The following is a 16,937-nucleotide window of genomic DNA, read 5'->3' as shown; positions in this document are numbered from 1 at the left end:
TTATTATTAAATTATGAGTGACAAGCCAGCCATCCAATTGTCGCCAAAGTGTGTTGTTTCGAGGAGCTATACTCGGCTTTGATTGGGTGGGAAAGCGACCGCACTCTGCCGTTGGTAAGGGTCTCTCAAGAGGTCTCTATAATGTGAGTTAAGACCTGTCAATAAATCAATACATTTAGGTCAATAAATCAACGAATTAGTTAAGACTCGACACCTTTAAAATAGATACAAACCCAGAATACTCCACTCGCTGCATATCCCCCTAAGAAAAATGGATTAGATTCTAAAATAGTGTAGTTTGAGAGTGTTAGTGAAGCAACTAACTTCCTTTTATATTGTACGAGAACACAAGAAGTCTCAACTCCAACTTTATTTGCTTTATTTAGAAAATCTATTTGGAAATAGTTTGCTTTGTTCTACATTGAAAAGCATCAGGAAGAAAATACACTCAAAAACGCAGAAACAAAAGCAGTTGAATGCATCAAAAAATATATATATATCAAAGTTCCCTTGAAGCCAAAGTGCATAAAGCACTCTGCAGTACCATTGTAAATGTCATAGGGAACTAATCTCCCGTGGGCAGTTTCTGCGTGTAGCTGACCCAACTCCGCTATATTTGACTTCTGGGTTAACAGAGATAACTAGGCAACAAGAAACAGAATACATTCTGAAAGAAGACAGAGAGAGAAACGTCCCCATAAGGAACGCCAGTCATTATGTCTGTCACCCGACGAGGAACTAACACACAACTTTAATGGTCTTCTTTTTAAAACGTTCCATTTCTGCTGGATGTTTCTGGCTGTTTGGTCTGACTGGTAGTCTCCAATGCAAGTTGTATCTGAGACACTGCCTCTGTGGGAAGAGACTACGTCCCAGTGCAGCCGATTGTCTTGGTCAAACACACATGCTCCTGCCATTCCCCCCCCATTCTCTATTCAGAAATGCATATTATCGTCTATACAGAACAGAGAAAACACTGAGGCCAAACATAGCACTTTTCTCTCACACATCAGCATATAGCCAGCATATTTTGATTGATATTCATATCCTCCTTGCATACATTAAACACTTGCATAGACTATGAGCAAGCTCATTCATATCATAACTTCAGGATCATGTATGTAACATTTTAATACATTTTAATGATTTACTTTCATAGGTCAAATATTAGATTGTCACTCTGCAAGTGGTTCTGAGACAAGCTTGATGTTAATATCAAGTAGCGGAGACGTCCCAGAGCTGTAGTACAGAAGCAGAAGATAATACTGTAACTGTATAGTCAAATAGATAACTTAGAAAATAAAAACAAATAGTCCTTCCCAACAACTCAAATCATACAAAATTAAACTAACAACTGTCATGAGTGACCTTTTTTCTTTCAAGGCATAAAGAAAACGTTCAATCAAGGCATACTGTAACACACAAGCGTCCATTTTGTCTCTCCCGTGTAAAAACAAAGACAAGGCATGCTGTGAACTGCACATGAACTGTATGGAGAAGTACCCTTTGATGGTTAGAATATTGTAACTGATATGCTATAGTTCGGTTGCTCTTTGGCGAAGACAGGCACAGCATCCGGAAACAGACTGTTTCCCTTAAATCTCAAAGATCCTTCATAACAATCCGGAATTGAAAAAAAAAAAAGGCAAAGTGAAAAATGATAACAAAAGTATACAGTTTCAACACTACATAGTGGAGCAAAACCAAATGCATAGCCTATAAAACGAGCCTCTGTTGCGACTTTGGTTGGTTTGGAGTGCTGTTCGTTAAATGAGAATATTTTCTCAACTCCAGGCAGAAACACATGGTTGCGTGAGTCCCACTGCAAATATGGTCCTTCCATGAGGTGCTATAAGCCTCACGGACAGAGGCAGTGGAGGTGACATACTTACATCCATGTACTCTGAGGGAGAGGAGGGGAGGAAGAGGAGAGGAGGGAAGAAGGGCGGGAGAGGAGAGGAAGGGAGGGAGAGGAGAAGGGAGGGAGAGGAAGGGAGGGAGGGAAGCGAGGGAGGGAGGGGAGAGGAGGGAATGGAGGGAAGGGAATGGATGTGAGGGGAGGGAGGGAGGGAGACATCCCAAAAACGAGCGCTTCACCTGGGGATAGGGGGTAGTGGCGGGGCACCCCTGGACTTTTTATCTGAACCTGGACAGGAAAGAAGAAGAACATAAAGTGGACATGTCAAGCAGGCTGTCAAGGACAGGAAGATACTCTGAAGGCAGGCTGGAAACTTTCAGGAGGAAACAGATTTGGGACAAATCAATACATATAGAAAACACTTGATTTAGCCTTGCTATTTTTAAAGCACAGCGCAAAAATTTCAAAGTATTTGACCCAGGTCTGGGAGGAAAGCCCTTGGTTCCTACCTCTGCCGTCAGTCTTGGACAACTTGCTGGGGTAGGTCTTCTGACAGGACACGTAAGGCTCTGGGACAGGGAGGTCTGAGACCGGGTGGAACTGGAACCGAGCCTCCCACTCATCTGACAGAGAGAGAAACACAACTCTCAGCTAGGTCAATTAAAGACCTATATGGGTTCAAACCCGGGTCTTCTCTGCTCCACAAAACTGTTAGCCCACTGAGCTGAAGCCAAGTCATTAGCAATGGGAGCTAAGGGCACACCAGGGAGTAAGGTCTCATCATATGAATTCCTTCCGTTACACTCACCAACGTGTTGATGGGAGTTCTGGAAGCCGTTGCCCATGGGGGGAGGTGGGGGAGGAGGGCCTCCTATTCCCGGTCGGTCTGGTGGGAGCGGGGGCCGTTGTCCCCCACGGGGGGGCTCTGCTCCCGGGCGGTTAGGAGGTGAGGGGACTGGAGATGACCTTATACTGCCTCCACGTGGACCTGAGGAGGGAGGGGGAGGGAGCGGGCCTGGGGGAGAAGAGGTTACACCACAGAGTTCAATACAACACTAGTTCTATATAATAGCATCGCTATAGGTCACATCATAGCATCGCTATAGGTCACATCACATCATCGCTATAGGTCACATCACATCATCACTATAGGTCACATCACAGCATCGCTATAGGTCACATCATATCATCGCTATAGGCCACATCATATCATCGCTATAGGCCACATCATATCATCGCTATAGGTCACATCATATCATCGCTATAGGTCACATCATATCATCGCTATAGGTCACATCATAGCATCTCTATAGGTCACATCATATCATCGCTATAGGTCACATCATATCATCGCTATAGGTCACATCATAGCATCTCTATAGGTCACATCATATCATCGCTATAGGTCACATCATAGCATCGCTATAGGTCACATCATAGCATCTCTATAGGTCACATCATAGCATCTCTATAGGTCACCACATATCATCGCTATAGGCCACATCATATCATCGCTATAGGTCACCACATATCATCTCTATAGGTCACATCATAGCATCGCTATAGGTCACATCATAGCATCTCTATAGGTCACATCATAGCATCTCTATAGGTCACATCATAGCATCTCTATAGGTCACATCATAGCATCTCTATAGGTCACATCATAGCATCGCTATAGGTCACATCATAGCATCTCTATAGGTCACATCATAGCATCTCTATAGGTCACCACATATCATCGCTATAGGCCACATCATATCATCGCTATAGGTCACCACATATCATCTCTATAGGTCACATCATAGCATCTCTATAGGTCACATCATATCATCGCTATAGGTCACATCATAGCATCTCTATAGGTCACATCATATCATCGCTATAGGTCACATCATATCATCATAGGTCACATCATATCATCGCTATAGGTCACCACATATCATCGCTGATAGGTCATATCATCATCGCTATAGGTCACATCATATCATCGCATAGGTCACATCATATCATCGCTATAGGTCACATCATATCATCGCTATAGGTCACATCATATCATCTATAGGTCACATCATATCATCGCTATAGGTCACATCATATCATCGCTATAGGTCACCACATATCATCGCTATAGGTCATATCATATCATCGCTATAGGTCACATCATATCATCGCTATAGGTCACATCATATCATCGCTATAGGTCACATCATATCATCGCTATAGGTCACATCATATCATCGCATCACATCACATCATCGCCGGAGGTCACATCACATCATCGCTTATAGGCCACATATCATCGGGTCACATCATATCATCGCTTATAGGTCACATCATATCATCGCTTATAGGTCACATCACATCATCGCTATAGGTCACATCATAGCATCGCTATAGGTCACATCATAGCATCTCTATAGGTCACATCATATCATCGCTTAGGTCACATCATATCATCGCTATAGGTCACATCATAGCATCGCTAGGTCACATCATATCATCGCTATAGGTCACATCATATCATCGCTATAGGTCACATCACATCATCGCTATAGGTCACATCATAGCATCGCTATAGGTCACATCATAGGTCATCTCTATAGGTCACATCATATCATCGCTATAGGTCACATCATATCATCGCTATAGGTCACATCATAGCATCGCTATAGGCCACATCATATCATCGCATATAGGTCACATCATAGCATCTCTATAGGTCACATCATATCATCGCTATAGGTCACATCATAGCATCGCTATAGGTCACATCATATCATCGCTATAGGTCACATCATATCATCGCTATAGGTCACATCATAGCATCGCTATAGGTCACATCATAGCATCTCTATAGGTCACATCATATCATCGCTATAGGTCACATCACATCATCGCTATAGGTCACATCACATCATCGCTATAGGTCACATCATAGCATCTCTATAGGTCACATCACATCATCGCTATAGGTCACATCACATCATCGCTTAGGCCACATCATATCATCGCTATAGGCCACATCATATCATCGCTATAGGTCACATCATAGCATCTCTATAGGTCACATCATATCATCGCTATAGGTCACATCACATCATCGCTATAGGTCACATATCATCGCTATAGGTCACATCATAGCATCTCTATAGGTCACATATCATCGCTATAGGTCAACATAGCCACAAACTACATTCCATCCAGTCTCAAAACACATACACGGTGTCCTGATGTCTGACCAAACTGACCACAGAAAGGTTAACTATGATTCTAGTGTCTAAGCGAACCCAAAAAGAGACAGTAGTCATCATTATATGACCTGAAGGGAGGCTGAAGGAAGCAGCATCCTTACCCGTCCGTCCTGGGGGGTTTTTACCCAGAGGGGGCGGCCTCTCACTGGGAGGGGGTGGCAGTGGTCCTGACCGGCCAGGTGGCGGCGCCGGCGAGTTGAGTGAAATGTTCCTCTGTGGTAGTCTGGGGGTGTGTTCATCTCCTCCCGCAGGCGTTGGGGGCAACAGTGGAGGACCCGGTCTGCAAGGAGGGAGAGGGGGAGCTCCACCACCGCCGATGGAGGGCCGAGAGGAAGACGAGCTGGGGGGCTTGGAGTTGAAAGATGGTGGCGGTGGGGGTCCATCTCTGGATATGGAGGACCGGTGGCCCCCCAGGGGTGGGGGTGGGGGCCAGGGGTCCTCTGAGGGTCTGCCAGGGTGGGGGGCTGGGGGTAGAGGGGGACGTCCACTACTGGGAACCGGAGGGGCCCCAAAGGAGGGTTTTGGCCCAGACGGGGCCCCTATAGGGCCAGGGGGAGGGGGCAAGCCTTGGTGTCTGCCTGCGAGGTTGGGTGGTGGAGGTGCCGGGGCTGAGCTGGGTATCCGGGCTCCTCCTGGAACAGGCGGGGTCCCTCGGCTCTGGAAGTTCTGGTTGGGCCGTGGGGTGTTGGGGATTGGGGGAGGGGGTCCGCCAGGGGTCTCTGGTCGCGGGGGCCTGCCCGTCCCCTGGGGAGGTCGGGGGCGCTGCTCCGGGGAAAGGCTGGGGCCCCCGAGAACCGTGGAGGGCCAGCGGAGGGGCCCCCACCACTAAACGGTCTGGGGCCTGAGGAACGGCCTCCTGGAGGTACCATGGGGGGCCTAGGGCCTCCTGTGGAAGCATAAGGGTTTCAAACATCACACACTTTGTCTACCATCATTTTGTCTTACATGGGGCTATGGTTAAAAACAACCAACCAACTAGTGCTCTCTATGCATTACAGAAATATATGTAGCCCGTGTCACCTAGTGGCTGGTGTGACTGTGAGACCAGGGGAGAATTGGGGTATAAGTTAGCGAGCCGCAACTCTCGATTAGCGAGCCAGTGTTTCTGCCATGGACGACGCGTGGCCTGTGCTTGTGGCAAGTTGTCAAAACGTTTGGTCAGCAACTTTTGTTTATTTTTCTGTAAATGGTTTTACCGCTTACTCAAGTAAATGACAGCTTTGATTTGTATTGCAGTAACGTCTTCAACACTGTTGGGGGGGGGCGGACTTGGAAGAGGTTGTACAGGAACTATGAAACGTATACGCTTTTAACTATGTAATATGAATGGTGTCTTTTTTACTAATGTTGTGTATTTAATAAAATATTTGAAGATTTAATATTGACATTTTATCAAGGAGCCAGGGTTATAATTATTGTTTATATTTTTCAAAGAATTTTGTGTCCCTTATTAGGTTGTTTTTTTGGTTTGTCTCGTCCGCAAATGAGCTGCTATTGGGGCGGCAGGGTAGCCTAGTGGTTAGAGCGTTGGGAGCGTTGGACTAGTAACCGAAAGGTTGCAAGTTCGAATCCCCGAGCTGACAAGGTAAAAATCTGTCATTCTGCCCCTGAACAGGCAAAATTAAAAAAGATTTGTGATTGCCCCTAGCAAGCGGACTAGTTTAATATTCTTTGTTATATGCTTGTTTATATGTTCCGTCGCCCTTTCTGCAGAGTTCTCCGGGGCAGGCTGGTTTTAGAAGGGAAAATAATTTGTTAGAGAGCTGACAAGTCATGCGTGTTTACATGCTAATATCACCAGTGTGTTATCATCTGACAAGAGTGTTTAGTCACCAGTGTGTTATCATCTGACAAAGAGTGTTTAGTCACCAGTGTGTTATCATCTTTCAAAGAGTGTTTAGTCACCAGTGTGTTATCATCTGACAAAGAGTGTTTAGTCACCAGTGTGTTATCATCTGACAAAGAGTGTTTAGTCACCAGTGTGTTATCATCTGACAAAGAGTGTTTAGTCACCAGTGTGTTATCATCTGACAAAGAGTGTTTAGTCACCAGTGTGTTATCATCTGACAAAGAGTGTTTAGTCACCAGTGTGTTATCATCTGACAAAGAGTGTTTAGTCACCAGTGTGTTATCATCTGACAAAGAGTGTTTAGTCACCAGTGTGTTATCATCTGACAAAGAGTGTTTAGTCACCAGTGTGTTATCATCTTACAAAGAGTGTTTAGTCAGTGTGTTATCATCTGACAAAGAGTGTTTAGTCACCAGTGTCATCATCTTACAAAGAGTGTTTAGTCACCAGTGTTATCTTACAAAGAGTGTTTAGTCACCAGTGTTATCTTACAAAGAGTGTTTAGTCACCAGTGTTATCTTACAAAGAGTGTTTAGTCACCAGTGTTATCTTACAAAGAGTGTTTAGTCACCAGTGTTATCTTACAAAGAGTGTGAATATACTTAATGTAAAGTGTTTACATGCAAGTCTTGGCATTACTTCTTGCCCTGCTGCCATCTATCCATAATGTATGTCTTCTATACCAGGGGTTCCCAAACTCCTTCACTCGTCCAGCACTGGGGAACCTCACTCCCTAAGGTCTGCAACACTAAGATGACGAGAGCAACTGATGATGCACTACCTCATTTTGAAATTGTGCATTCCACGATTACAACTTTCAACAGTACGTTTAAAGTTGGACTGAGTTACTTTTTTTTGTGGGGAGGGGGACCCCTGCCGATCCCCTCAGAGCCAGTGTGTCTCTGGGGTCATGCATTGTATTATTGTTTTGTTGTGTAATAAACCTTGGCACTCTGGTCAACTCTGACAGACCTGTAATTGACTTGTCTTGAGGACCTCCCCTCGTGTAGAACAAGGTGGCGCACTACAGTTTACATATAGCAACACATTGCACTTGTTCTAGATAGTTATCATGGCTTATCTCAAACACCGCTTACTAACCACATTAATACAACCTCGAGAGGCTGCTGCAGTACATTGTAGCCTCTACAGGTTGCTGCAGTACATTGTAGCCTCTAGAGGCTGCTGCAGTACATTGTAGCCTCTAGAGGCTGCTGCAGTACATTGTAGCCTCTAGAGCCTGCTGCAGTACATTGTAGCCTCTAGAGCCTGCTGCAGTACATTGTAGCCTCTAGAGCCTGCTGCAGTACATTGTAGCCTCTAGAGCCTGCTGCAGTACATTGTAGCCTCTAGAGCCTGCTGCAGTACATTGTAGCCTCTAGAGCCTGCTGCAGCACATTGTAGCCTCTAGAGCCTGCTGCAGTACATTGTAGCCTCTAGAGCCTGCTGCAGTACATTGTAGCCTCTAGAGCCTGCTGCAGTACATTGTAGCCTCTAGAGCCTGCTGCAGTACATTGTAGCCTCTAGAGGCTGCTGCAGTACATTGTAGCCTCTACAGGTTGCTGCAGTACATTGTAGCCTCTAGAGCCTGCTGCAGTACATTGTAGCCTCTACAGGTTGCTGCAGTACATTGTAGCCTGCTGCAGTACATTGTAGCCTCTAGAGCCTGCTGCAGTACATTGTAGCCTCTAGAGCCTGCTGCTCTAGAGCCTGCTGCAGTACATTGTAGCCTCTAGAGCCTGCTGCAGTACATTGTAGCCTCTAGAGCCTGCTGCAGTACATTGTAGCCTCTAGAGCCTGCTGCAGTACATTGTAGCCTCTAGGGCCTGCTGCAGTACATTGTAGCCTCTAGAGCCTGCTGCAGTACATTGTAGCCTCTAGAGGCTGCTGCAGTACATTGTAACCTCGAGAGGCTGCTGCAGTACTTGTAACCTCTAGAGGCTGCTGCAGTACATTGTAGCCTCTAGAGGCTGCTGCAGTACATTGTAGCCTCTACAGGCTGCTGCAGTACATTGTAGCCTCTTATTATACACATGGATTATTACCGTTACTGTTCCCTCCTGAGGACCGAAGCTTGGGCATGCCTCCTGCAAAGAGACCTCCTAGTACTGGTCCTCCTCCTCCTCCTCCTCCGCCACCTCCACCTCCTCCTCCTCCACCTCCTCCTCCTCCTCCTCCTCCACCACCTCCACCTCCACCTTTGGGTTCTGTGAAGAAAGGTATTCAATCTCTTTTCCTCCGGCACAAGACCATAGCCTTTGAAATCTAATTATCTGCAGAAGGCCTTTGTAGGTTTCAAGTAGCTTCCATATTTCCTAATGGTTAGACTGAGGATGAGTACATTCTGAGTAAAGCCTTGAGAATGCACAGCATCAGAGAACCCTTTACTCACTGTCAATGATGGGTTGACTCCTGTCATTGGTCACGGCCTTCTTCAGGCGAGCTCCTTTTCCGATATCAGACAGTAAGGCGTTTCTTCCTTGTGCTTCATTCTTGCTGAGTGATGGCTTCTGTGTATTTGCCTGCGAATGTTGACAACATAAAACACAAACAAAGAAGCCAGTTAAGTAATATAGGAAATTATATAGTATTACCTAGGACGACAACTTGCACAATCACATTGCCATGCTGGAAACGCTTCCTGTCACTACCACAAGGTGGCGCTATTGAACAAGGTCAAAACTGCACTGACCTAAGAAATTTCCCTTCAATCACTCATGACAGAAGGGGGATGAGAGGTTATCTGACAGAAGGGGGATGAGAGGTTATCTGACAGAAGGTGATGCTGCCTTCATCTAAGATTACATCTAAACTGAATGAAATTTTCCATCGTCATGTTAACTCATATCAGTAGTTTCAAATATAACTAGGGCGTCTTTGGCGTGCTTACCACAGCGAAGGTTGGGGGTGGGGGAGGGGCAGGGGGTGGTGGGGGAGGAGGCATCTTCTCTCTCTCTCTTCAGTTATTCTTCTACAGCTTCACCCCTGATGGAGAGAATACACGCAATCCATTAAATACTTCCTAAACATCCACACAAACAGTAGGCTTACAGATGCTATACACATAACCAGGCTGGACCACAACAAACCTTCAGAGACATGGGAAAACACACACACACACACACACACACACACACACCTCTCCAACTGGGCACAGGCGTCAGTTCAACATCTAGTTTTAATTTGCATTTGGTTGAGTTGTCAACTAACATGAATTCAACGTGAAATGTCACCATGTCATTGGATTAAGGTTAAAAGTTTGGGGGAAAAAAATGAAATTCCCTGAGAGGTTGATGACTTTTTACAAATCTAAACAGTTTTCCACTTTGATTCAATGTCATCACAATACTTTAAAAAAAAAAAAAGATTTATGACGTGGAAACAATGTTGATTCAACCAGTTTTTACCCAGTGGGCTTTCACCACAGTCCTTAGAGCAAGCTGTGTGACTGCAGACACATAATATTGTCTTTGCACAGAAATAACAGGATGTATTGAAATAACTTGCAAAGTACATGAGCTATAAAACCACAAGGGAAACAATCACATTGATCAAGCAACACTTCCTGGTACAGCAGACAGATGACAACCATCATCCAATCTAGGGATGTCCCCGGTCGACTGAAAGTCGTCTGTTCTTTTGATTGGTCAAAAATTTTAAACGCGTATTTTTCCATACATACAGTAGAAGTCGGAAGTTTACATACACTTAGGTTGGAGTCATTAAAACTTGTTTTTCAACCACTTCACAAATTACTTGTGAACAAACTATAGTTTTGCCAAGTCGGTTAGGACATCTACTTTGTGCATGGCACAAGCCATTTTTTCAACAATTGTTTACAGACAGATTATTTCACTTAAATCACAATTCCAGTGGGTCAGAAGTTTACATACACTAAGTTGACTGTGCCTTTAAACAGCTTGGAAAATTCCAGAAAATTATGTTATGGCTTTAGAAGCTTCTGATAGGCTAATTGACATAATTTGAGTCAATTGGGGGTGTACCTGTGGATGTATGTCAAGGCCTACCTTCAAACTCAGTGCCTCTTTGCTTGACATCATGGGAAAATCAAAAGAAATCAGCCAAGACCTCAGAAAAAAATTGTAGACCTCCACAAGTCAGATTCATCCTTGGGAGCAATTTCCAAACGCCTGAAGGTACCACGTTCATCTGTACAAACAATAGTACGCAAGTATAAAAACCATGGGACCATGCAGTCGTCATACCACTCAGGAAGGAGACGGTCTTTCTCCTAGAGATGAACGTACTTTGGTGCGAAAAGTGCGAATCAATCCCAGAACAACAGCAAAGGACATTGTGAAGATGCTGGAGGAAACAGGTACAAAAGCATCTATATCCACAGTAAAACAAATCCTATAAATCGACAAAACCTGAAAGACCGCTCAGCAAGGAAGAAGCCACTGCTCCAAAACGACCATAAAAAAGCCAGACTATGGTTTGCAACTGCACATGGGGACAAAGATCGTACTTTTGGAGAAATGTCCCCTGGTATGATGAATCAAAAATAGAACTGTTTGGCCATAATGACCATCGTTATGTTTGAAGGAAAAAGGGGGATGCTTGCAAGCCGAAGAACACCATCCCAACCATGAAGCACGGGGTGGCAGCATCATGTTGTGGGGGTGCTTTGCTGCAGGAGGGCCAGGTGCACTTCACAAAATAGATGGCATCATGAGGACGGAAAATTATGTGAATATATTGAAGCAACATCTCAAGACATCAGTCAGGAAGTTAAAGCTTGGTCGCAAATGGGTCTTCCAAATGGACAATGACAAAAGCATACTTCCAAAGTTGTGGCAAAATGGCTTAAGGACAACAAAGTCAAGGTATTGGAGTGGCCATCACAAAGCCCTGACCTCAATCCCATAGAAAATATGTGGGCAGAACTGAAAAAGCATGTGTGAGCAAGGAGGCCTACAAACCTGACTCAGTTACACCAGCTTTGTCAGGAGGAATGGGCCAAAATTCACCCAACTTATTGTGGGAAGCTTGTGGAAGGCTACCCAAAACGTTTGACCCAAGTTAAACAATTTAAAGGCAATGAGAACAAGTACAATCAATTTGTATGTAAACTTCTGACCCATTGGGAATATAATGAAAGAAATAAACGCTGAAATAAAAACACTCTACTATTATTCTGACATTTCACATTCTTAAAATAAAGTGATGATCCTAACTTATCTAAGACAGGGAATTTTTACTTGGATTAAATGTCAGGAATTGTGAAAAACTGAGTTTAAGTGTATTTGGCTAAGGTGTATGTAAACTTCCGACTTCAACTGTAGATACACCCTATGTTTGAATAAAATCAACTATATGTAGGCCACAGAGCTCGTCTGATGCTTTAAGCACTGTGATTAAAAATGAAGGCACACAAATTACTCAAGAGGGAGTTAGAGATCAATATAGCCTAACCAGAAGAAGAAAAAAAACTGTTTCGCATCCTCCTCTTCCCGCTGTTGCTGGCCTTCTCAGATTCTTCTCAGATTCTGCCGTTACTCTCCTGAAGTTACCTGTAAGAGGCTACACCGCTAACCTTTTCCATTTTGAGTGCCAGGGTATAGTACCATTTCTACTGATTCATTATGATTTTCATCTGCACATTTTCCGTGGAACAGCTTCATTCAATTTATAATAAAGTCTTCATATCTCAAAATAAATGTAGTGGTTAATCAAAATGATATCTAAATGAAAATGCTACCATTTTAAATATAACTTCTATTGCCATTGGTAATATGTAAAAACAGCCTACATAAATCCAACAAATACACTACAGACTGCATGTAGAACATATCCTGATGAAAACAGATATCCTAGAAATCACATTGGCTATGCATGGACTGTCTGTAAGAAACATTGTACAACTATCAACTTGGTCCAGCCCAAAGCTTGTGCTAGCAAACTTGCAACATTGTATAAAATATTCTGGTCTGTCAGAGTTTCTGCACCAGTGAGCTCCAGACAGACAGAGCTGTAGGCTAAGTTGCACAAGGGATAAGAAGTAATCAGGGAGGCCTATTTTATGACGTTTCCACCGGATCAGAGCATGACATTTTTCCCCCTTTTATGCTGAGTGGTTATCGAAAGAGAGCTGGGAATATTCTTCAAACAGGCTAGGTGCGCGTCCTTACTCAAGATTGACAGGAGCACTCCAAACAAAAGACAATGAATAAATTGACAACTCGTAAATGGAACGTTTTTTTTTCCTCACAAGTGTAGCCTAGGTTGAACACTCTACAAACAATGTGTCCACTCCTACAATGACAATGGTAAGACTAATAATAATATATTGAATGCATTACTGTAACCAAACAAACATTGTAGATTAAAAATGGTCGGAATTAACGGTAGGCTAAATGTACTACTGGTGATAGTGGTGTGCCATCCCCTCTGCAATGGACGAGTCCACCCAGACAGGCAATGGACGAGTCCACCCAGACAGGCAATGGACGAGTCCACCCAGACAGGCAATGGACGAGTCCACCCAGACAGGCAATGGACGAGTCCACCCAGACAGGCAATGGACGAGTCCACCCAGACAGGCAATGGACGAGTCCACCCAGACAGGCAATGGACTAGTCCACCCAGACAGGCAATGGACTAGTCCACCCAGACAGGCAAAGGACTAGTCCACCCAGACAGGCAAAGGACTAGTCCACCCAGACAGGCAAATGGACTAGTCCACCCAGACAGGCAAATGGACTAGTCCACTCAGACAGGTGTAAATCAGACAGGTGTCTTGTGTTGCTATAAAAAAATATATATATATATTTTATAAATATAAACGCAACATGTAAAGTGTTGGTCCCATGTTTCATGAGGTGAAATAAAAAAAATCCCAGAAATGGTCGATTTGCACAAAAAGCTCATTTCTAGCTCAATTTTGTGTGCAAATGTGATTACATGCCGTGTTATTGAGCATTTATCCTTTACGAAGATAATCCATCCACCTGAAAGGTGTGGCATATCAAGAAGCTGATTAAACAGCATGACCATTACACAGGTGCACCTTGTGCTGGGGACAATAAAATGCCACTTTAAATGGTACAGTTTTCGGGTCTGAGGAATATTTCTCTCTGTAATAAAACATTTTTTTGGGGGGAAAACTCATTCTGATTGGCTGGGCCTGGCTCCCCAGTGAAGGGGCCTATGCCCTCCAAGGCCCACCCATGGCTGCACCCCTGCTCAGTCATGTGAAATCCATGGATGAGGGCCTAATGAATTAACTTCAATTGACTGTGTCCGAGGGCCTTCAAAAGGGGGGCCCCGCCAGTTCCCCATCCCTGTTATAGACGAGCCCAGTCCATATGTGATTGGCATTAGTTGTAGATTAGCCCAGTCCATATGTGATTGGCATTAGTTGTAGATTAGCCCAGTCCATATACATGTGATTGGCATTAGTTACCAGTCAACAGAGAGACAGAGAGACAGAGAGACAGAGAGACAGAGAGACAGAGAGACAGAGAGACAGAGAGAGACAGAGAGACAGAGAGAGAGACAGAGAGAGACAGAGAGAGACAGAGAGAGAGAGAGACAGAGACAGAGAGAGACAGAGACAGAGACAGAGAGAGACAGAGAGACAGAGAGAGAGAGAGAGACAGAGACAGAGACAGAGAGAGAGAGAGAGACAGAGAGAGAGAGGTGACAGTTTCAGCTGCAGAGGCCTCTATCTTCCTGTCAACGTGGTCAACAGGAAGACCTGACACGAAAGAGACCCAACCCACAGCCATCCTGTCTCTACATCCCCTCTCTCTCCATCTCTCTAAAGCAGCACCCTTATATCTCACAAAATCTCTCTACATCCCCCTCTCTCTACTAAAGTACATTGCTATCTCTCTAAGGCAGCACCTCGCTTTCGCTCTCTAAGGCAGCACCTCGCTCTCGCTCTCTCTCTCTCTAAGGCAGCACCTCGCTCTCACTCTCTAAGGCAGCACCTCGCTCTCACTCTCTAAGGCAGTACCTCGCTCTCTAAGGCAGCACCTCGCTCTCTCTCTAAGGCAGCACCTCGCTCTCTCTCTAAGGCAGCACCTCGCTCTCGCTCTCTTTCTCTAAGGCAGCACCTCGCTCTCTCTCTCTAAGGCAGCACCTCGCTCTCGCTCTCTAAGGCAGCACCTCGCTCTCGCTCTCTAAGGCAGCACCTCGCTCTCGCTCTCTCTCTCTAAGGCAGCACCTCGCTCTCGCTCTCTCTCTCTAAGGCAGTACCTCGCTCTCGCTCTCTAAGGCAGCACCTCGCTATCGCTCTCCCTCTCTGTCTAAGGCAGCACCTCGCTCTAAGGCAGCACCTCGCTCTCGCTCTCTCTCTAAGGCAGTACCTCGCTCTCGCTCTCTCTCTCTAAGGCAGCACCTCGCTCTCGCTCTCTCTCTCTAAGGCAGTACCTCACTCTCGCTCTCTCTCTCTAAGGCATCACCTCGCTCTCGCTCTCTCTCTCTAAGGCATCACCTCGCTCTCGCTCTCTCTCTCTAAGGCAGCACCTCGCTATTAATCTTGACCATTTCTTTGGATTCCTCATGTCTTATTGTTAGGAAGAAAAGGTTTGGTCCAAATCGGATGTTAGGTACTACATTTTAAAAAATGAACAATTTGGATGCAATCAATTAGCTTAATTTCTCAGAGATCAAATGATATTTCAATAATGTAATGTTGCTGGAATGCTCGTCTTATCTGTTTCTAACAGATTTCAGAACAATCTGAGATGAGGGTTGTTGAAATCCTCTCCCTTGTGCTTTCTGAGGTGGTACGACCGTCCCTCGTCTCTCAGCCCACCTCTTGATGACTTCAAACACCCTCTGATAGGAACAGAGAGCAGTAGTGGAGGCCCCTCTCTCCTCTCCAGCTCTCTGTAAGCCAGCGGGACACTGCGGTAGCCGGAACAGCTGACCCTGTCCTTGAGATAACAACATGATACCGCCACCTGTCCTCTAAACCACTGCATTCCAGTGTTCCATTCCAGTGTTCCATTCCAGTGTTCCATTCCAGTGTTCCATTCCAGTGTTCCATTCCAGTGTTCCATTCCAGTGTTCCATTCCAGTGTTCCATTCCAGTGATGGTTGGGATGCTGAAACTGTCCGACCCAGAGACACTTGACCCTCAGCTGGATCAGTTTGACATTGTTGTTTCAGGGTTGGGGGAAGATGCCATCTAGCACAAGGTTCAGTCAATACAGGAAGGATATGAGGAGTCTGAAAAGTATTTCATGAACTGAAAATGACCCATATTAGTTTCAATGACGATTTTGAAACTGACAACATGGCTATATGGAGAAGTGTTCAACAACAAGACCTTTGCAGACTTTACGTTGGATTCAGTCTTTTACAATGATCACGTCACACTGTGCGATGTTAACGAATTAAAATCTTAATGTCAACCTGGCCAGATTGTACGATTTGCTTCTGTCGTCACATTCTGCGATTGGCTTGAGAGGCGACACCAGCAGACCTGGGCTACATTAACCACAGCGGTGTGTTTGATCTGCACCTGTGTCAGCACCAGCAGACCTGGGCTACATTAACCACAGCGGTGTGTTTGATCTGCACCTGTGTCAGCACCAGCAGTGCTAGCTCACTTATGCTTATGAGTGAATGAAATGACTTCAGAAAAACTGAAAGTATGCATCTCAGCAAAACAAAACGTATATAATTATTATTATTATTATTATTATTATTATTATTATTATTATTATTATTATTATTTAACCTTTATCAATCACCGGGACCACCTGTGTCTTAACACAAGCCACACTACACGATAAAGGCCCAAAACATCTGACAGAACTTTGTCGGAGCCTACAACTGTACATTGTGGTACTGAACCAGCAGGCCTCAGACCCTGTCACACTGAACGAGCAGGCCTCGACCCTGTCACACTGAACCAGCAGGCCTCGACCCTGTCACACTGAACCAGCAGGCCTCGACCCTGTCACACTGAACTGCAGGCCTCGACCCTGTCACACTGAAC

The 16,937-nt window shown here is 45.0% G+C and overlaps 1 protein-coding gene across 1 annotated transcript in view; it reads right to left on the bottom strand.

Annotated features, from left to right (window-relative positions):
* Window positions 1-355: 355 nt before the first annotated feature.
* LOC135530990 (WAS/WASL-interacting protein family member 1-like) overlaps window positions 356-16,937 on the bottom strand; it is a 29,648-nt gene continuing 13,066 nt past the window's right edge. The window contains 8 exon segments of the mRNA XM_064959151.1: window positions 356-2,146; window positions 2,368-2,481; window positions 2,667-2,873; window positions 5,214-5,846; window positions 5,849-5,998; window positions 9,007-9,168; window positions 9,354-9,483; window positions 9,852-9,946. Coding sequence (XP_064815223.1) covers window positions 2,094-2,146; window positions 2,368-2,481; window positions 2,667-2,873; window positions 5,214-5,846; window positions 5,849-5,998; window positions 9,007-9,168; window positions 9,354-9,483; window positions 9,852-9,905 — 1,503 coding nt within the window. The 5' untranslated portion in view covers window positions 9,906-9,946 and the 3' untranslated portion in view covers window positions 356-2,093.

The sequence above is a fragment of the Oncorhynchus masou genome, unplaced genomic scaffold, assembly GCF_036934945.1.
Source record: "Oncorhynchus masou masou isolate Uvic2021 unplaced genomic scaffold, UVic_Omas_1.1 unplaced_scaffold_1477, whole genome shotgun sequence".
Classification (NCBI taxonomy): domain Eukaryota; kingdom Metazoa; phylum Chordata; class Actinopteri; order Salmoniformes; family Salmonidae; genus Oncorhynchus; species Oncorhynchus masou.
Note: the sequence above shows the minus strand (reverse complement) of the source record. Positions and strands in the feature narration are given on the sequence as shown.